Here is a 21,495-nt window from a genome sequence, read left to right on the forward strand (position 1 = left end):
CACTTCTCCTGCCAAGGGAACACAGCACAGCTGTTTCATGTCCAGGCCCACCGAAGGATCAGAGGACAGGGCCTATTTTTTGTCCTTCAGCCCAACACCAGCTCTTCCCACTTGTCTCGTGTGGCATTGGTGGTGGTGCTGTTAAGACCCATTATTCTAGATTTCCTTTGGGGGGCTACTTTATTCTCTGCACTGCTGTCATTCATGGGAGTAAAGCAGGAGTAGATTATAGAAGAGAAGCCTTCAGTGAAAACGGAGATTAGACCAGTAGGACTATATGGGTACCACATATGACGAGCACTCTTTTATCTTTGCCCACCTCTCTACACCACAAGAGGAGGCTCAGGGAGTAGAGTATTTTGTTCAGAAGTCAGTTTTAGGCACTGAAGCTTTTGAAGACTCCAGGATAGGAATGGGTGGTACTTTTTTTTTTTGCTCAGGGCTTGTGCGGATGCTATTGCTATTTTGTTCATGATTGGAAATCTCAAGATTATCTGCTTACCCAAGCAAGGTGCCTCTGTGCTGGCCACCTTGGGATTTGTTTGTAAAGCAGTGATTTCTGGCCTCCTTAGGCCGTGAGACAGGATTACAGGCCGTAGGTGTCTGTGTGACAGTGTCATTAGTGCCGTGGTGAGACGCTGGCAGAGCTCACACTAAAATAGCTCATCTTCCCTGTCAGGCGGTGTAATGTCTCCATAAATTTGCCTTGGCAGATGTGACAGAGCCTTCCCGTCCTCTTTGCGCCTCTGGGAAGCAGCACCATGTGTCCAGCTCACACGCTGACCCCAGTGCCAGTGGACTGGCAGGGCCCTCTGTCTGACCCGCGTGGAGATCTGTCTGACCACTCTCCCCGCTTCTCGCCTTAGGGAGATGTGGACAGTTAACCTGAGGAGTGGTTTCTCCGTGTGCACAGGTCGTGGCTGGGCTTACTTAGTGACCGTACACAGCAGTGAATGTCGGACTTAGCTGACTCATTGACAGTCACAGCTTCGTGGGGGCTGACGTTCCCTGTTGCTTACGAACTGGTCCTCAAGGTGTGAATGCACTTCATGAAATTAATGTGAAGTGTTTCCGCCTCTGGTGGGTCATGGAGCGTTTGTTGACATTAAACGTTCACTAAACGTTGAACATCGATTTCTAACTTCTACATAATATATTTGTAGTCTTAATCTTGCCTCTGAGAAGAAAGTGAATTACTCCGTTCCTTTGAGGTCCGTTAACTTTTTCTGACAGCTAGGGGAAGGAATCGGTTTTGAGAATTAGTTCAGAACACCTGTGCTCTTCTTGATTTTGACTTTTTATTTCTGTTTTTGATGTCCCCAGCATAGGCAGCATTTCACTGCAAAGATCTCTGAAAAGATCTCAAAAAGACTTAACAGAGAGGAGATGCAGAATGTATGAGAATGAATTTAGCACTTACTGCTTCAGTTTTTAAGAACATATTGACTCTACCCTCTGTTATATAAAAGACAAGGATTTTTGTGATCTAGGAAGACCACCAGTCTGATATTTTATTTCTGAAGTGAAGCAGATGACAGTGACAATATTAACCCTACTATGGTTAACATTCCTGTAGTGCTTAGCATATGCGGGGCAGGGTTCTGAGTGATTTACACATCGTGACTCATTCAGTCTTCACAGCAACACAATGAGATTTTTGCAGATAAACAGACTCAGTCACAGAGAGGTTAGTGACTTGCCCAAGGTCACAGGGTTGGTCAGTGGTAGAGCCAGGTCACTCGGGACCATTCTAGAAAAGGTCAGAAGCTCCTTGCTCTCCCAAAGGCATTCTCCTGTCCACTTCTTCTTCACCCAGAGATTTTTCCTGAAAACGACTTTTTCTTCAGCCTCTCCGTGGAAGGTGTTTAGAACTGAATAACAATGTTAAACAGGTATTACTTTTCTCATTTTAATATTCATGATTGGTTCCCTTGTTCTCTTTAGTATCTGCATAAGCTTTTCAAGAGAGACCATCATAAGGGGCAGCGCTACCATGAAAAACAGATCAGCCTTTATGCTGAATATGATCGACCAAACTTGCTTCCATTTCTCCGAGATAGTACCCATTGCCCGCTTGAAAAGGTAGGTCACAGACTCCTCCGCTGGCACACTTCAGGTGCAGAAGTTGTCATCGTTGGTCAACTGTTGGTTCTTCTAGTCTTCTTCTGTCTGCTCACCCATCCCTGTTCAAGGGGAGGATTCTTGCTCTCAAAGCAGTAGGTTTTGCCAGGGCCTTCTGATGAGAGTTGGAGGTCCTGTTGGTTAGATTTTGGTGAGGAGCACAAGCATTTCTATGCCAGGTTTAATTGGAATAAAGGTTTAACCTAAGGTCTGGAACTCAATCAACCATGAAGAAAAAACGATATCAGAAGTCTGAGTCAGTTTACCAGAATCAGAGTTAGGCCTCACAGTCGGCCAAAGAGGGAGACAGGAACTGTCCCAAGCCAGAGGTACTGGCCCCAGTTGGGACTCAAAGTCAATAGCTTATGTCCTGCACCTTGCCTGCTTTAAATATCCACCTTAGGTGTTTCTGTATTTCTCTCTCACACTACATTCCATTTTTCTATCACACTACATTCCCTATAATTATAATAAATATAATTACTAGTCTCTCTTTCCCACTGTCCTGTAAATTCTTCAAGGACAAGGAGTTTGTCTCATTCATTTTGTGAACCCAGTAGCCAGCACACGTTACATACTTACTAAATGTTTGTTGCGTAACGAGTGAGTGAGCAAATGACTAAATGAATACTCAGAGGTTCTACTTAGGGCTAAATATGAACTAGTAAGTTTTATGAGCCTGCTGTTTCAAAATAAACTATAATACTTACTAGTATGTACTAGAAACCTGGCAATCTAAAGCCGTCAATATTGTTTTCCATGGTTCTTCATACCATCTGGAATGCTATCTAACATCTACAAGTGTCTTAGTAAATTCAGATGACAAGATAACAAGTACTTTTTAGTCAACTGTGTCTATCAACAAAACAAAACATGAATTTGACCCATAAGAGACGTGTGTTAAGAAGTTGATTGACAACGTGCAGTTTCTGTGCACCCACAACTTTTATAGTTGCTTCTTGAATCCATGGTGATTAACTTTAAATATATGGGTTTTACTATGAACCAGTTTCAGCTCAATGGATTTTCCAAATCTGCAGTTAATGAAAAAATATCTTGCCTGCATATTAGTTTATTAAAATCTGTAACATTTTATATTTGGGCCCTACAACATTTTCTCAAGAGTAAATTTGGAAATACATCATCTTACTCCAAAAATAAAAGCAGATGTTTCCCTCTTTTCTTACTATGGAATCTGTAATCTAGAAAAAGAGTGAGAATCTTATGCTTTGAACAGTGCCCCTTCATTTGTATCTCACTTTTTGAGGACATGGCATTTGTTTCCAGGAGGGCGTGGCTGTCTCTAGTTGACTCCTTGGACAGAGTCCCACACAGGTGGGTGATGAGCAGCCATCCAGCCTCCTCATTCACTCAACACAGGTGCAGAGGTGCACCCGGATTCCAGTGTGTTGTGTTTCTCACACACTGTAACCCATCTGGTTTACAGTTTGCCAGTCTAGTAGTGTTCAACAGAAGGCACACTGCTCTGCCTGTAAGGGAACATCAGAAAGTTGAAGACCTGCGTATGGTACTTCTGATACATAGGACTCACTTAGAGCATTGTGTAGACCTTTTAGAATTTTTCTCTCGGATCCATTGAGAAGAACCCATTGCATATAAAAGAACACAAGCATACTGAAAGCAATTATGTTTTAAATAGTTTTTAAAAAAATTATCTCATGGTTTCCACTGAAAGAAAAATTTGAACAAAATGGATTAGAGGATTGTAATGGTGGAAATAATGCCACTATAAAATAATGAAGTCAAAAATCAACATTTTTAGAACTCCTTAAATGGGCTTTCATGTTACTGGTCATTGAATGACTTCTTCATAAGAGATTATCTTTTCATCAGAATCCATTGTGGGAAATCTGTATGTTTGCAAAAACATCACTATCCTTGTTCAGATACCCAAAGCCATCTTAAAGGAGATATTCTTGATTTTATTAACTCATGAAGGGTCTCTTTCCTTTTTCCCTTGAAGTAGGAGCTCTGTATACACTTAGTCATCTTAGAAACTAATTTCTCTTATGTTTACTTATAACATGAAAAAGCTACAAATTCATAAAAAGCAAAGTAGATTTTCCCCCATTAAATGCCCCCCAAGCATGCTAACAGTGAAGTGACTGAAGGTCATAGAGATAAGTTCATCTGTTTGGTCTGAAGAGAGACTCAGAAAATTTGGTCTACTTTTCTAAGTTAAGAACTTAAAAATTTAATGCCCTCCCCCTCGGAAGTCTCTACTTCGGAAGAGTTGATGGATTGTTTAGTCCTGTAGATGCTTAGGAGGTCTTTTGGTGTTTGTTTTTATTTTGAGTGGGAAGTATTTAAGGTGTCAAGGCATTGTTCAGAGCATATTGACCCGCTGTTGTTGGTAATTCACTCTGGCAGAATAGCGGCTCTTTCTTCCGTATTTCTGGTTGTCTGCCTTTGCTGGGATTGGGTAATTGTTGAGAGGAGGGGTGATTTCATATGACAACTTGTTGAAATCTTCAAGAATCCAGGTCAAACTTATTTTGAATTGATTGAAATCCCACAGCCAATAGCATTTGGTCAAAAACTTCGTAGAGACCCTGACATCACATCAAAAGCCCTTTAGGCATGTAGTTATCAAGGACAAGAGTTCAGGATTTAAAGTCACCACATCTCCTAAATTCCAAAATTAACCATAAGCTTTTATGAAATTGCTCATTCTAAAGGAGATACAGAGTTGGTAAGAATTTATAACATCTGTAGCAATTTAGAAAGACAATAAAAATCGTTTCTGTTGTGCTTTATGTGTTCTGTGCTTTAATGCACTTTGTTTTTGTTTAATCTCAATAAAAGTGCAGGTAGGTAGATAAAGTCATTTTGTACATGACGAGCTGAGTCTTCAGGAGTGAAAGAAACAGCCCAAAATTTAGAGCTAATAAGTCAAAGGGCCAAGACTTGGAACCTGGATCTTTTAACTTCAGGTCCCATGTTCTGCCCCCTGTGGTAAGGAATCATTGTTCAGGTTCAAAAAGTTAGTTAAAATAATAATGACAACATCAATAATAAAGATATTTCTTAGTATTGCCAGAATCATGAAAGATAACAGTTTTTAAACGGCTAAATTGTCCTTTCTCCTGTGATTTCCAGGTGTGGTCGTTGAGCATAGTTTCGTTTGCAAACCTGATTTGTTTATGCCTATGATACTTAAAAGCAGAGTATCAGTTTTATAGCTTTGGCAAATTTATACCTGAATTTGTGATCTCTCTCATGTATAATGGCATTCACAAGGTGGCAGTATTTGTGGATTTCGAGGAATAAAGCTGGGAGGTACAAAGTTTATAGATTTTCATGAAAGAAATTTAAAGAGAAGATTGGATAAAAGATGACAAGGTCAAGGCCAAGTGGAAGTCATTATTTAGTTTATAGTTGATAAAGTTCCTGTTAATTACCCCAAATTTCTAACTCTCTTCCTTACCTTTATACTAATCAGGAAAAGGAAAATTAAAATATTATTTTTGGATCGTTTTTTACTCAATTTCTGTCATTATTCTGTCTTTTCACTTTTATTTTTACTACTATTCTCCTTTCCTGTGTGTCTGTCTGTCTGTCTCCCATTGGCTTTAAAAGTGTTTCCCATCTCTTTCCTCTAGAGGGAGCACCACGGCCCAGAACATGGAAGAATCTGAAACTGGACACATGGTTTTATGCTTCACGTGTGTCAATAATAGAAAAATTCTATGTACCAGAAATATTTTCTTTTTATAGTTTACTCAAAATTTCTAGAGAGTTCTAGAGTCTCTACTTTCTCGTATATGAGAAAAGGCTAATTTAAGATACTTTTAGAAGCTAGTCGTAAGATATTTAAAAATCTGTGAAAGGCAAATTTCGGACACTCAGATTATCTTTGAGCTTGGTGTTACACATCTTGCAGTGCAGACCATTCTTGACTTCAAACTTGCTTTCAGACCTTTCTTCCTACCCAAATTGTCATTTTTGGTAGTATCCTGAAAGAGCTTCCAGCAGCACTGTCCTGTAGAATGTTCTGCAATGATGAAAGTGTGCTACTGTCTACTCTAACAAGGTAACCACCAGCCACAAACAGCAGTTGAGTATTTAAAATGTGGCTAGTGAGGAACTGAATTTTTAATTTAATTTAAATTCCAGTAGCCACATAAAGCAAGCCACTGTCTTGGACAGCTCAGTGAGCCTTCACTCTGCAAACTCGCTTTGTGGTTTGAGACAAGCACCTTCTCAAGCTTTCTAAAATACTCAGGAAAAGGGGGGATGGTTCTGTTTGAAACTTCTGAGTGGTACTTTAAACTGTTAGTAAATTTCCAAATACAAAATTGATTTATAGATACCTTTTTAATAAACTTCTTTAAGCAATATACTCATCCTTATTCATACTGTCCAGTTGTATTACTTATCCAGTTGTATTACCATGTTCTGTTTATCTGTGAATGACAGTCTCACTAAACCATAAACTGTCCATCTGTATCTCCAGCTAGTACAAATGTAGGCCAGTGTCTCAATAATTTCTTGTTGGAATAGTCCCGAGTCCTCTGACTTCAGATTTTTTGCTTTTTTCCCCTATTTGACTTCTCACTGTGTATCCTGTCTCTGCTCTAGTCTCATTCCAGAAGAGTTGGGAGTTGATGAGAAAGTTGGTCATAAACATCATTGTTTGTGATGATGATTTGTGGATGTGACGGTATACAGATAGGTAAACCATGTTTTTACTCAAAATAAATGAGGATTTTCTAAGTGTTCGTTATGATTGGGTTCAGCCATGAGTGATAAAAATCCCAAAATAATAGTGGCTTAAACAGAGCGGTAGTTTAGTTCTCTGTGACAGGGAAGTCTTAATGGAGTGGCCATGCTGGTGGTGGCATGCCACAGGGTCAGAGACCTCTTTTCTCTTCCCCCACCTTATGTGACCTTGACCTTGTGGTGTGAGATAGCATCATCTGTGTTACAAGCAGCAGATTGGATGAAAGGACTGAAAAGAAGAAAGCAAAGAGTTGCCTTGCTCGGCTTCTTCAGAACGCCCCCAGAAGCTGCCGGTCCGCGTTTCTGCTCCATCTGTACCGTGGACATTAGTCACGTAGCTCTCCCACCTCTGGGGAGCTTGGAGGGTTTTGTTTAATTCTTGGCAGTCACACACACACCTGAAATCTTATTACTGTAGAAGAAATGGGTGAAGGATAGTGGGGGACAACTACCTACCTCTGCCACGTAATTTTTAAAGGAATCTTGTGGGCAATCAAATCAATAGTATTTCTTCCTCGATGTGACCTTCATGTCTGCTCATTACTTCATTTAAATGATTTGTGTACTTTACAATACCATCCTCATTTCATTGCAGTGCTAAAGTAAGGTATTACTGGTGTTTTCCTTTTTTATGTTTGGTTTAGAGGTTTTTCTCCCCTAAATTTTTGATCTCTTTATAGGGGTTTTCTCTCCTGCGTTGATCTCTGTGATTAGCATTTTCCCCTCCATTTTAGCTGTTCATCTCCAATAAGAGACACAGATTTAAACATATTCTACACACAATTTTTAAGTCAAAAATCAAAATGTCAAAACTAGCGGCTGCTGTTATTTCCTAAACTAGATCGTTGAGCCAGAAGAGCTGATGAACCTGTGCTGTTCTTTTTATCTTCTTGGTTCTTGTTTTTAAAACAACCTCAACTGGTTGTTTTTAAATGACTACTCTAGCTATGCAACCCAGTGATCTTCCTCCTGAAACCTTTTCTGTCTGCTCATCTACTTAGGAAATATATACTGCACACCTACTATGAGCCAGGCATTTTGTAAAGCACAGGGCTTAGAGTGTGCATGGTCCCAACCTACAGAAATCAGACAGACAATTAGGGAAGTAGTTAATTGCACCTATGATTGTGTTGTGAAAAGCATGCAGGGTGCAGAGAGAGTAAGGACTTGGGATCTGACCTGGTGTGGGGGTCCAAGAAGTATTTGTCTGAAGTACTTGCCAGGGGTGGGGAGTGAGGGCAGCCTTCCAGGCTGAGGGACAGGGTAGAGGGATGAGCGGGGTGTGAGGTGTTGCTGCACAGAAAGGCAGGTCCAGAGCGAGGATGCAGTAAAGATTCTCAGCTTTGAGTCAGAGCAGAGCAACACCATAGGAAGGATACATAGGAAGGATTTGAGGTGAGCTTTGCTGCTGAGCTCTTACTGCACCCACTGCAGATGCCACCTCTTCTGTGAAGCTTTTTATAAGAGGGCCATGCTGGAGCTCATGTCCTCTGTCTATGCACATGGCCCCCTATTCGTGCTTCTCCTGGTCCTGGGATTCAGTGTTGTCACATCTCTGTGACCCTCGCTGGATCTTGCTACTACTCCCACTGAGCCACCACCTCCCCCCACTCCTTGTTGTCCTCTTACATGTCATCAGCAGCAGCATTTTTATCACTGCATCTTTGCATCTCCATCCACCCTGACCCTCTAGCGCCAGCACAGAGTGTATAGTAGATGTGTGCCGGTTCTTTCAGGATTATTGGATGATGTGTAAACACATAGTGTGTCTTTTTTCTTACACTCAGGAAATGCTGTCATCTCTGCACTCCCCCATTTCTTTACTTGATCTCCTCCTTTTTGATCCTTCTTGATTGTCCGATGTGCTTTTCCTGTCTCCCTTTTGACAGATCCTTGAGCTGAGTTCTCTTTTAAACCCTGTGAGCCGGCAATAGAAATATACTCAGTATTTATTTATTTATGGAACACATGTTTCCTGAGCTCTGGTACGCTCAATACGGGGAACATGTGGCAGGGAGCAGCGGTGCTTTCATGGAGCTTACAGTCCAGGGGAGGGAACCAGAGCTTAAACCAGGGACTGAAGCAGCTCGGGAGGGGGCAGTGCTGCGAAGAAACCTAAAGTGATGGAAAGAGAGAAAACTTGGCGGGAAAGGTCCTTTCAGCATCTTGCCTTCTGCCTTTGCTCTTGGAATGTTCTGAGTTGCCTCAAATACGTTATCCGTTAAATTGTGTAGGATCCAGCACCTCTGTGAGAGTGAATGAGGACAGCCACTCCAACACCTAAGGAGGGTTCTGTCCTGTTTGTTTGCTCTGTTTTGTTTTTAAAGGATGGCAATGGAAAAATTCTCTCAAACTTGTGTTTAAGGGACTCTATTAATATTTGTTCTTGTCTGCTGACCCATAGCAGTGTTTTTACCCTGCTTTATTTGAAGGCTCTTGAGATCTGTCAACAGAGAAACTTTGTAGAAGAGACCGTGTATCTTCTGAGTAAGTAGCTTTTATTCATTTTGGTCCCCATAAACTAAGAAATGGGATGACAACGTGATATAAATTGTCTAAGAGTAGACGTAAGTTTAGACCAAAGTAACACAAAGGTTAGAGCCTATTTTACACAAGAATTCAATGCATGGAAAAGGAGACTTCACAGCTCTAGGAAGAGTTATTTAATAAATGCTGTTGAAATTACATCTTAGTATTGTGTGATAAAAAAACTGTGTCCGTTCACATCTCACAACATAAAATAAATTGTAAATGCATTGACGAGTTTGTCCTTTTTTTGTTTTTTAATTATCATCATCTTATATTACCATCACCTCAGTAGAAAATAAATAATGCTCATTTTCAAAAATCACACCCTAAACAATTGGAGGAAATGCAATTGAATATCGAAGTTTTGGAGAGAGAGGAAAATGTTTTAGTATAACATAGCTAATGGTGTTTGTCCCTGGTCCTCTGGCCCCCGCCTCCATGCATGTCACAGTTTTTGTATCCTGCACACCAAGGCACAGAACTTACTATATTTTCACATTCCTCCAAAATGAATCACTTGCGTAAAAGCAATGTAGATTTTTCCTAAGGAAGCTCCATGCAGATATTCGTAACATAAAGATAGAGTTAATATTAGGTATTTCTCCGGCATCTCCTCCCAAGAAATACTCCAGTAGTGTAGATTTTTGTCATAATGTTACATTGTGTTAGAAGGAGTAGAGAACTTACAAAGGGAGACATCGTCTCCCTTTTTTAAGTTATAAAAACTTAAAAATCCTATACACATTTAAAAAGTAAACCATTTTTTTAAAGACATAAACTATGGAAATAGTGTTGATAGGAAAACAAAATGCTTTGGAAGGCATAACAAATGGGATATCATTTTATTCACAGGTCAGCTATTATCACTGATAATGGCTGCCCAGCGTCAGAAGGGTTCAAGGTCCATTACTACCCCAGGCCAGGGCCCGTGGGCGTATGGGAGGACCATGGCCCACAGCCGGGCAGTCACTGTCCCGCCTCTGAGTAAAGTTTTCTACGTGAACTGTGTTAAAAACTCCCGGAAACTGTTAACAAAACCATTAAAACGCCAAGAGATCAATGAGCAAAGTGTGTAAAGATAATTAAGCGGTAAAAGCCTAGTTGGTGAATACTTTCATTTCATTGGGGTTATTGAAAAGCTTTGCCCTGAACTTGGAAGAGAAGGAAAAGAGGCAGCCCTCTGATAGTTGAGTTTGCAGTTGGCACAGTGTGTCAGAAGAGCAATATGCAAAGCACGTGAAGAGGCAGAATGACTCCAGGGCCTTTAAAAGCCTTAACTGTATCTGGATCCAAAGAAATCCAGGTCTGTCCGAAGGAAGTCAGAATCTACAGGCCTGCGTTTAGATTCCAGATCTGCCATTTAGTAGCTGAATGATGTTAGAGTTACTGACATTTCAACGTCCTCTATAAAATAGCACTATTAGTAGAACATATTTCATAGGATTATAGTGGTGATTGATGTAATTTCATGTGAAGCACTTCAATGAGTATTCAGCACAAGTAAACACCCAGTAAATAGGAGATATTTATTTTATATTTTGTTATAGGTAGTGAGTGCTAATATCACTTAAGAAAATATGCTCTTGTCTCACCTTTCAAACTGTGTAAACAAGTTAAAGAGATAGGCTATTTCTTTAACAATATTTTCTTGAAATGCCCTAAGTGAAGTATTTCGCACATCTTTGCTAGGCCGAATGGGCAATAGCCGAAGTGCCCTGAAGATGATCATGGAGGAATTACATGATGTTGATAAAGCAATTGAATTTGCCAAGGAGCAAGACGATGGAGAACTCTGGGAAGACCTGATTTTATATTCCATCGACAAACCACGTAAGCAGAAAAGCCATCTGTGATCATAACTTTTTCTCTCAATATAGCCAGTTATGTCTGGAGTAAGAATTATCTCAAGACACGTTGGCTTAAAAATATTGCAAAGTATCCGTAATAAAAACAGCCCAGGCACATCGTAACGATTTCCAATACTCATCCTGTGCAGAGAAGTCTGGAGCCCCATCTCTTTGCATTACTTTAGTGTGATAAAGAACAAGTGGTTAACCTCCTAATATTAACTGTCCCCATGAACCATAGTTTTACCTACTACACCCAAATTGAGTAAATGTGATCTGGCTTAGTTTGGTTTTTTTCTGTTTGTATACAGAGTGCATTTATTTTGAAAATGGATAGCCCTTACCAGTCTCTAGCCTTTACCAGTCTCTTTTTATGGAAATCAGTGACTGTCACTGGACGTTGACCATATGTGGATGTTTGCTATTGTAATATTTAGTCTCTCTTTCCTGCCCCGTTTTATGGAGTGTAAATATGTTGGCGCTCCGCTTGACCATTTGCATTGGGTCTCCCATTTTGGAAAGAAACGAAAGCAGTCACTTAACAGTCACCCAGGTCCTCTTTTGTAGATACAGAAATGATTCAGAAACTAACAGTAGTGGTTTGAAATCTCCCCCCTTCCCTTTTTTATTTTTTGGTAGGAATGCTTATCTATTTCAAGATTTTCAAGTTCTAGAAACTGCTGTTATGATTGTGATACAAGAGGACAGTGGTACTCAAGTCAATTTCAGATTAAGGTAGTTACATGCCCGTATGTCTTTGAGAATCTAATTTAGGGTGATAAAGTAGTAGTTTAAGGAACCTGAGGCAAAAGTACATCGTGAACTTGAATCTGTCCTGGGTTTGAATTTGGGCTTATAACTTGCTGGCTGTGTGACCCTAGATGAATTAGTTAACTGCCCCATTTCCCTATTCTGTGAAATGGAGACAAATAACATTCCGACCTGGCAGAATATTGGAGAAAAGTGTGTGATAGGGATGAGCCATAGTAAATTTTCAGTAAATATTAGTTGCAACCCTTTGACATCGCACACTGTATTCTGAAGGAATCATTTGTTTTTCAGCTGTTTTAAACTCTTCTCATTTAGCTTCTCCTTTATGTCATGAGGAAAATAAAGGAAAATTAGTTCTTGCGAGTTTAGAAATTCATACAGTTTTAACATTTTGAAGGAAATAGTTTTTTCTTTGAGTTACTTTTGGTTTAAAATTGCGTTATATACATTGCTTATAAAATTGTTTTATGTGGTATTTTGTAGCATTTATTACTGGCTTGTTAAATAACATTGGCACGCACGTTGACCCAATTCTGCTGATTCACCGCATTAAGGAAGGAATGGAGATTCCCAATTTGAGAGATTCCTTGGTTAAAATTCTGCAAGATTACAATTTGCAAGTAAGTGTCCTTTCTTGGACAAATAAGCATGCTGAGTGGTTGACTAACTACTAGATAAACTTTTCCAGGGTTTATTTTAGATAGCAGTCAAATAATTCAATTTGATAATTACATTTTATTTAGGCCCAGATGTCTAGAAAACTGCTCAAATGGAGAAACTAGAACTATCAGCCTTTAAGGAAGCCATCGAATGTTTTAACCATCCCCAAATTTCTCTTCCTAATGAGCAGACGTTCGTACATTTATGTAGTAAGTACAGCATGGCATCGGAGAGGTTGTGGGAGTGGTGACCCTGCTGTCAGGTCAGACCTCCCAAACCGTTTTTAGGTAGAATGAGTGTTGTGTCCATTTAGAGGAATAAAAAAAAATGTTTCTCAAATAGTTTGATAATTTCCTGAAGCCACTCATTAACCCACTGCCTGAAACATGTTAAAATACAGGATTTTATTTAACCTTTTGTCTGTTTTCTAGATTAGTACAAGTTTAATCCATAATAATTCAGAATTTGTGATAAGAGCAATGGACCCCATTATTTTCATATAAGTAATTAATATGCTAATTACAAAGTATCCTAATCTTTTCTTCAAAAGGACTCTAACAATTACTATTTTTCCAGATGCTGGTAGCTTCCATAGAACTTGAAACTATTTAAAGTCCATTTCTTTAACAATTCAGACCGTTCTTTCTTTCCCTCCTTCATTCGAAAATGAGTTTTTGTTATAATATGGATGAAATTCCTTTCCTGGAAACAAAGATTTTTCACGTAGAGTCAAAAGATAAGGTTGTGGTGGAGAGAAATGGTTACGAGGGTGAGTAAGGAGAGGAGCGTAGTGAGGAGGATGTGTGGAGCCCGGAGTGACCATGAAGGGTGCAGAGTGGGGGCCTGCCTGCTGAACTCGGGCTGGTGGCCTCAGATTAGAGATGTGAGAGATGAAAAAGAGTGACAGAGCTGGAGGGACACGAGCTGTGGCCAGGGAGTGGGATATTGTTAACATTAAAATTTCCAAAGGAATCCTTGCGAATATGTTCAAAAAGTGGGATGAAGGTTAAGGTCATTGGCCTGGAATTCTGAGAGAAACTGTGAGGACACAATGAGTCATCCAAGTGGGCATTGAGGAACGTGGGGTTGGGGGCTGTAGGCCAACTCCAGCCTTCTCAGTGAACTGGAGACTAACCTCGCAGCCCACAGGTGACCGTGGTCTTACTGGGAACACAGCTTCAAAGGCTTAAAGCTTAGGAGAAAAGGTTTTCCTGAAGGCGGGATGTGAGAGAACAAGGAGCCTTCACACAGGAGGGCTTGTGGGAAATCGGGGTCGTGGGAAAGAAAGGGGTATTTGGTTAAAGCAAAGAGACAAAGGAGAGGACCTATTCTATGAAAAGCTCCAAGATATACACATATTTATTTACAGTGGAATCTGGAGGTTTGCAGATGACCCAGGGAAAGGTTATCAGAGGGGGAATGGGAGAGGCAAGGAAGGAAAGAGGAATAAGGGAATGGGGTAACAGGCGAGGAGAGGTGACCTGGGAGCTTACGTTTTGTGCAGTGCCCAAGGGACAAAGAAAAGTGATCCGGGCAGGAAATAATCCACTGAGTCCAAGGCTTGCAATTGGGCTTTGGGGAAAGCCGTTCAGTGTCAGACCTTATAAAGCTCTGGATGTGAGTTTGGGAATGATCTGTACTTAATTGGCTCTTAGCACCCCTTGTATGCCAGGATATGCGCAAAGTTTCAAACTCAAATTTATTGGGAAGTCATTTACGTCTCTCTGAACCACTCTACCCCCAGGAAGATGAGGAAATAATTACCCCTTCTCCCCTCCAGCTGTCGTGCATGAAGCCCAGCCTCCAGGTTGAAAAATAGGCCTTACTTTTTTCCCAGCCTCTCCAGTGCCTACAAAAGCACCTAATGGATCCCTCTTACTAGCTCTTCATCCAGAGAACCAAGCTCATGGACACCAGTGGGTCTCACTGCTCGTTCATTTTTTTATGAGTAAATTTGCATAGTTCTGAGTCAGTCGGCAATAAAAGTAAAATTATTATTAGATGTGAAATGGATTCCGTTATTAAAATTATCCGCTAAAACAGCTGCTAAGTCAATATTTTATCCTCTTAATTATATTTTAAAATGTACTGAGAGCTTTCCTTAAGATGTGTAAGTGTGCAGTGGGTGCTGTGTTAAGGAGGCCGGCGGGTCCAAAGAGTGGTGGCTGCCTGTAGAGCCCCAGGCTGAGGAGGGGCCCTGGGACTGAAGCGGAGGGACCCACGGGGACAGGGGCAGAGCTTCTGGGATCTGCTGCACCTGTGGTCTCCCCTGGAGCTCCGACGTCTTGTGGGAGGATGCAGAGAAAAAGTGGTCTACTGGGGCAGGGTCTTCAAAGAACTCCAGGGAATACTTCCTTCTTACACATGGAGAAAGAGTTGAGAAGTTTTTCTATGAAAAAGGCTACTGCTTTTCGTTAATGACCATTTATTTTCTTTCTCTAGGCAACCTGTTAGGGATCACTGTAAAAATAAGTCTATTTATAGAGTGTTTTGAAGTTTCCAGAAAAGTTTAACATACGTTTTCATTTGATTCTGTCCAGCCTTTATTTTTTTCATAAAACTATGGTTGATTTTCACGTGTTCTAACCAGATAAAAAATTGCCAACCCTGTTAATCCCAAAAATCAGCGTGCAGGTGCATGAATTTGCAAGAATTTGGAACCTACTGTGTATAGGGAGCCGGGTGGTAGGGGGAATGACCCTGAAGGAATTAAGAACCATTTAGTAAGCATGGGGATCTGTGGTCAGATGTTAGAGAAGGGCTGTCACAGGGCCTCTCAGCACCTCTTCTTGCTGATAGGCACTGGGGATCTCTACGAGGGAAAGTCACGGTAGAGCACACAGCATTTGAAAATTTATTTGGCCACTGAAAATGCTTTCAGAGATCTCTCGTTAGCCAATTGCTAATTGGAAAGAGAGAGGGTAGGGGCCGGCCCCGTGGCTGAGTGGTTGAGTTCACATGATCTACTTCAGTGGCCCAGGGTTTCTCAGGTTCGGATCCTGGACACGGACATGGCACCGCTCATCAGGCCACACTGAGGCAGCGTCCCACATGCCACAACTAGAAGGGCCCACAGCTAGAATATACAACTCTGTACTGGGGGGATTTGGGGAGAAAAAGAAAAAAGATTGGCAACAGTTGTTAGCTCAGGAGCCAATCTTTTAAAAAAAAAGAGTAGAGAACATTTTGGGGAAAAAACTTACAATGAACATCTTTTCTGGTTTTAAAATTTCATGTTTTCTAAACTGCAACAACTTTCTTCAACTGAAGTTTAGCATTAGGCATGTTAGATGTCTGTGACATCATTAAAGTTAAGGAAATAATATAATCAACCACATTATCAATGTTTAAGTTTTTAAAATTTATTTTAACTTACCGTATGTTTTTATACTTTGTTACGTTGTTAGTATAATTAGTCAACAAATTTTAAAGCCTCATAAAGTCAGTAAGATACCAGTAGCCCTTATCATACTTCATAAACTTAAAATGTTTCCAGGTCTGATATCAAGGATAAATAGCATTTGATTTGATATAAATTACTTATAAAACAATTTGGTATAATTGCTATTTCAATTTTTATATTAAATTGACCACAATTTCCAAATTATTTTTGTGCTATAAATTTTTTATATTTTTATTTATAAATTTAGCATGTATTTATTTAGCATTTATATTCATTTCTGTTGTGGTTTTTTTCTCTTAAGAATTCCAGGATCTTTATTCATAAACATTTCTCATTTGACAGTCTAATTTGAGGGTCATTTTTCCTTCACAATGGTCCTTTAGGAACTGTCATCTCCATTTTACCGGTGAGAAGACTGAGTCTCAAAATGGTTAAATGACTTGCCAGTCTGGGAAGGTGATGAACTGGATTTGAACCCAGATCCTCTGACTAAATCTTGTGTATTTCTCACTGATTGTCCCATTGTTCTCTGGAGATGCACTCATTGTACCGACAGAAGATTATACAGGATTAGCGTGGAGTATGAACAGGCAGACTGTTGTCTATAAAGACCAGTGGATGTGATGTTTGCAGACCTGGACTCTGGTCCTGGCTTTGCCATTAACAAGCCTGTTGACCTTTGGGAGGGCACATAAGTTTTCTGGAAATATTTTCCCATTTGATTAAACCAGTGTTTGTCAAGCCTGACTACACACCAGAATTATGTGAATTCTTTTTAAAATTACCTAGTTCAGGTACCACCCCAGATCTGCTGGATTAGAGTTTCTTGGGGAAGACTAGGGACTGTGCTTAAACCACCTGGCTATTTCTAACACTCTCGGCTGGGCGCTGGGCTGTGCATTGACGTTTAGGAACCTCGAGAGTGGATGATGTTAAAGTGTCTTCTGTCTCAAGTTCCTGACAGAGTCATTTCATAAACACGCCTTTATATAGTGATTGCAGCTGCACGGTGTTAATGTTTCAGTGTAAATCCTCCATAATACTTATTTTGGAATCTCTAATAACGCAGCTAGATTTTTAGGTATGATTTTTTTAAATGCCATATGTTTGATTGTTTATAAACACATTTATGTAAAGATTTGAGTGCCTGCTGCGTCAGATACTGCGCTAGGTTCTAACAGGGCCTCCACGTACTGTCTCAGACACCTGGAGGGGAGTGAGCTACAGCCCTTTGCTCAAGCAGCTCATGGTCTGAATTAATATTTCTGGGAGAAGTAAAAAGCTTTAACACTTCCATTTTGTTAAACCTCACACATGTACACACACATATGCACACACTGGTGAAAATTGATTCCAGATATCTCCATGCCTGTCAGACTTATTTTCTTGTACTTACACTTGCTACAATCCCCATTTCTTTATCATTTCCCATATCTCTACTTTGAAATCCAGAGACAAATAAAGAGGAAACGGTGAATTCTTTCTTATCTGCCTTTTTTTGGTCCACATGGGTTTTTTTTTGACTAGCAGTATATAAGCTCTTAATTTCCTCTAAGAGATAGTTTTTAAATTTATAAATCCCTGAAATGAACTTTTAAGATAAAATGGATTTTTTTTCCTTTCAAACTATTTCAATTTGGCCTCATCACAGCTTTTAGGTGACATAGGTGGCCTATGACAACCAACTATAGCTTCTTTACTCCATTTGGTACATGCATACTTTGTGCTATTGTAAATTTAAATATAACTGTATTTATAATATTGTTTTTGAACTCCAACATAAGACCTTAGAGTCTGTCTTTTCCTTCTTACTTCTCTGTGGTTCATCATCTTTGATAATAGTTCTAATGAGAAGCAAAGCTTTTTCAAGTAGAACTCGAATCCCATTGTAGCCTAAATGATGGATTAGAAATTAGGTAAAATGGTGTCCCAGTCTCGCTCTGGTGTCATATTGAGGGCTTGTAAAACCAGGTAACTGTCTGTCGTTTGCAGTTCTAATGATAAGCAGTGGAGCACAAACAAAGCAATGTCAGCAAAAAGTTCAACATTCAAAGCGTCTTTTAAAATAAAAATTTCAGAAACTCGGCAATTTTTTATGGCATTTTTCCCACAGCAGCTGTTTCTAATGAACCATAGTAACTTCGCTGATGTATGGTTCTTTTATTGCTTTATGAAATATCTGTGGGTCAGGTGCTTTGCTTTAGGTTGGGATTATTATCAATGATGATGAATTGCAAAGAAGAAGGAAAAATGGAGAGAATCTAGAGTCTCATCTGGGTTTTCAACAGCTGTCTTAAAAATGCATTCTTATTTCTGTTAACGGTAGAACGAGGTGTGCTTGTAACAGACTGATTACAGAAGCTACAACTGATTGTCTTGAAAATGGTGAAGAGGAAAAAATAAAGGTAATGTTAGTAAAACAGAATTTAGAAAAACTTAGAACTATGGCGGGAAACTGTGGTATAAAGAAAATGAGAGTGGTTGAGAAAGATGTAAGAAGAAGTTGGCCCATTGATTTGAATAATCTTGGAAATACAAGGGACAGTCCCATAGGGAAAATGAATCTCTGAAAGATAATATTCTACTTGCTAAGCACTGCCTACAAGTATTTTTTTGAGATGAAAGTTAATGCCATTGTGAAAGTGAGGCAAGAACAGACCAGACAGTGGTTTCTTTACCTCTGTGAAATTCTAATATGATATAGATTACAAAGCAAAGATTAATAGTGGTTCTCTCTTATTTACCAAGTGGAGACATTTCATAGATGACAAGATAAGGGTGTTTCAAACTGATTTTAGTTTCTGAAAGTGATATCAGAGGCTGCCCAACACGGGGAAACAAAGGTAAAACAGGAGGAAACAGACAAGAAAGATCTTGCTGGGCAAAAATTTACTTGCTCTTTAAAAGGCCAGTAGGCCTGCTTTGGAAAACAAGGACCACGTTTTGTGGAGAGGGGAGATATGATTCCTAAAACTGCATACTTTAGCGTAACTTCTATAGTCTACAAATATTGTGGAAACATCACAAAGTGTATTTGTGAATTCCATAAAGTCTGAGAAAAAGATATGGGAAAACAACCAGTATAACCATAAAAAAGAGAGTCCTTGTAGACTAATTTTAAGTCTTTAACATCTAAAGTAAGTAAAGAATAAAAGTTTATTTGATCAAATATCAGGTTCAGTGGTAAAGACTAAGATCTTAAGAATTCAAGTATAATACATTCAAGAGTAAATCTAGATGTAATCTGTCTTGATAGATATCTGCCTTGCTTAGCATAGTGAACAGTATATAAACTAGAAATTGATTTTTCTAAACCAGAGAAGCTTTAAATTTCAGGATACATGACAGACTGAACTGAATACCCATTTCCTATTTTAAGAAAATGTTAAATAGGATACAGTCGTGCACCACATAACAATGTTTCAGTCAGTGACAGACTGCATCGATGTGCCATAAGACTGGTGCCATGTAGCCTAGGTGTGTAGTAGGCTATACCATCCAGGTTTGTGTAAGTGGACTCTGATGCTCGCACAATGATGAAATTCCCTAGCAACACGTTCAGAATGTATCCCCATTGTTAAGCAACACGTAACTGTATTAAAAAGAATTTATTTTTATAATTCATAGCAGATTTCAAAAGATATAACCAGGTACCAGGAAATACTGAGAGACAGTAAATCCAAAGTGGCAATGGAGGGTTGTTGCTGTGGCAGCCCTCTGGAGTAGCAGATACAGTTACTAGATTATGGGCTTCTAATATTTATGTGGAAGCAGGAGAAATAGCTACTGGCCCACCTAAAGTGAGGAACTAAAATCAAATGCCCTGCACAAAGCCTGAGTCTCAAGCCATAGAAAAAATCTACTCTTGGGGCTGGCCTGGTGGCGCAGCAGTTAAGTGTACACGTTCTGCTTCGGTGGCCCAGGGTTTGCCAGTTCAGATCCCAGGTGCAGACGTGGCACCACGTGGCAAGCCACGCTGTGGCAGGTGTCCCATATATAAAGTAGAGGAAGATGTGCACGGATGTTAGCTCAGGGCCAGTCTTCCTCAGCAAAAAGAGGAGGATTGGCAGCAGTTAGCTCAGGACTAATCTTCCTCAAAGAAAGAAGAAATCTACTCTCTGGTTCTGTAAAGTTCCAAGGGAACTAGCCATCTCCTCAGGGGTTAGTTGGGGAGAGAAGGTTGGGGAAGAACAGAAGGCCCACAAGAAATCGTAGGATCTGAAGTTACACTATACTGCTTGTGAAAACTCTTCTAGGACCATTGAAATCCCTGGAGACTTCAAAACGAGCAAAAGTGAAGCCACTCGGAATGGTGTTCCCTCAAATAGGGTACACGGGACTCTCCGTTGATGGTGAGCTCACAAGAGGAAGAATTATGAACTGTATCATGAGGGGTAGTCAGGAGATACAGTGCACAAAAGAATGTGAAGTGATATGATAATCTTAGTATTTCCAAGAACTGAAAATACTAGATCAGTCTCAAAGGCATTATTAATAAGTTCATTTAAAGTGAAGCTATGAAAGAAAGAATAGATACCATAATAAAAAATAGAAAAGTATGATTGAAAATGGGAATATTTGAGAAATAACCAGGTAGAACTCTTTGAAATTATGTATGTGTATGTGTGTATTCATTTAAATTATCCAGCGGACAAAATAAATAGTAGATTAGACACAGCTGAAAGGGAGATTTAAAGAACTGGAAGGTAGATCTGATGAAATTCAGCATGCAGCACAGAGAAATTGAGATAGAAAATATAAAAGAGTGCTTAACAGAGACGTGGAGGTTAGAATGAAAATGTCCTCAGCAAAGGAGTCCCAGAGGAGAGAATAAAAGGAATAATAAAATAGGAACGCCTCTGACAAAATTGATCAAGAAAAATCATGAGTGTGAAGGTCAGAAAGTGGTGAAGACCACCTCCATAAGCCAGCTGCTACTGTCTGACTTCAGCCGTCAGTATTTTAACGAAGGCGTTCATGGGAAATACCAGATGTGTCCATTTGAGGGTGACATCAGTGTCAGCAACAGCACATTCTTCATGAATCACTGATGGAGTTGCTACTGGGAATCCATGGTGAACACAATGCCTTGCCCGGTGTCTGATATTGGGAAAATACCTATGTAACACCACACCATTCTTGTACAATCTTTCACTCACCACCTCTGATTGCCTTCAGTTTACTGCAGATTTTATAGAATAAATGACTCTTTTGTACAAGTGTTAAGTCTCATTTTTTTATGTACCTGTCTGGCATCATGTAAATGAAAATTAAAATGTTTTTCCGACTTGGAGCCTTAGGTTTGATCAAATGAAGTAGAAAGTAACATACTCTACCACAGTGAGCTGTGTTTGCATATTTTCCCCTTTCCTGGCTGTGTGCCTCTGAATACTGAAGTGTTTCCTAGACAATGCTTTCTGC

At 39.8% G+C, this 21,495-nt stretch overlaps 1 protein-coding gene across 1 annotated transcript in view; it reads left to right on the forward strand.

Moving 5' to 3' along the window:
* Window positions 1–21,495, forward strand: part of VPS41 (VPS41 subunit of HOPS complex) — a 185,202-nt gene that overhangs the window by 157,476 nt on the left and 6,231 nt on the right. Inside the window, exons 22-25 of the mRNA XM_044770644.2 lie at window positions 1,945–2,082; window positions 9,297–9,351; window positions 11,083–11,223; window positions 12,495–12,631. Of these exons, the coding sequence (XP_044626579.1) occupies window positions 1,945–2,082; window positions 9,297–9,351; window positions 11,083–11,223; window positions 12,495–12,631 (471 nt within the window). The remainder of the gene's footprint in view (window positions 1–1,944; window positions 2,083–9,296; window positions 9,352–11,082; window positions 11,224–12,494; window positions 12,632–21,495) is intronic.

The sequence above is a fragment of the Equus asinus genome, chromosome 1 (assembly GCF_041296235.1).
Source record: "Equus asinus isolate D_3611 breed Donkey chromosome 1, EquAss-T2T_v2, whole genome shotgun sequence".
NCBI classification, from domain to species: Eukaryota; Metazoa; Chordata; class Mammalia; order Perissodactyla; family Equidae; genus Equus; species Equus asinus.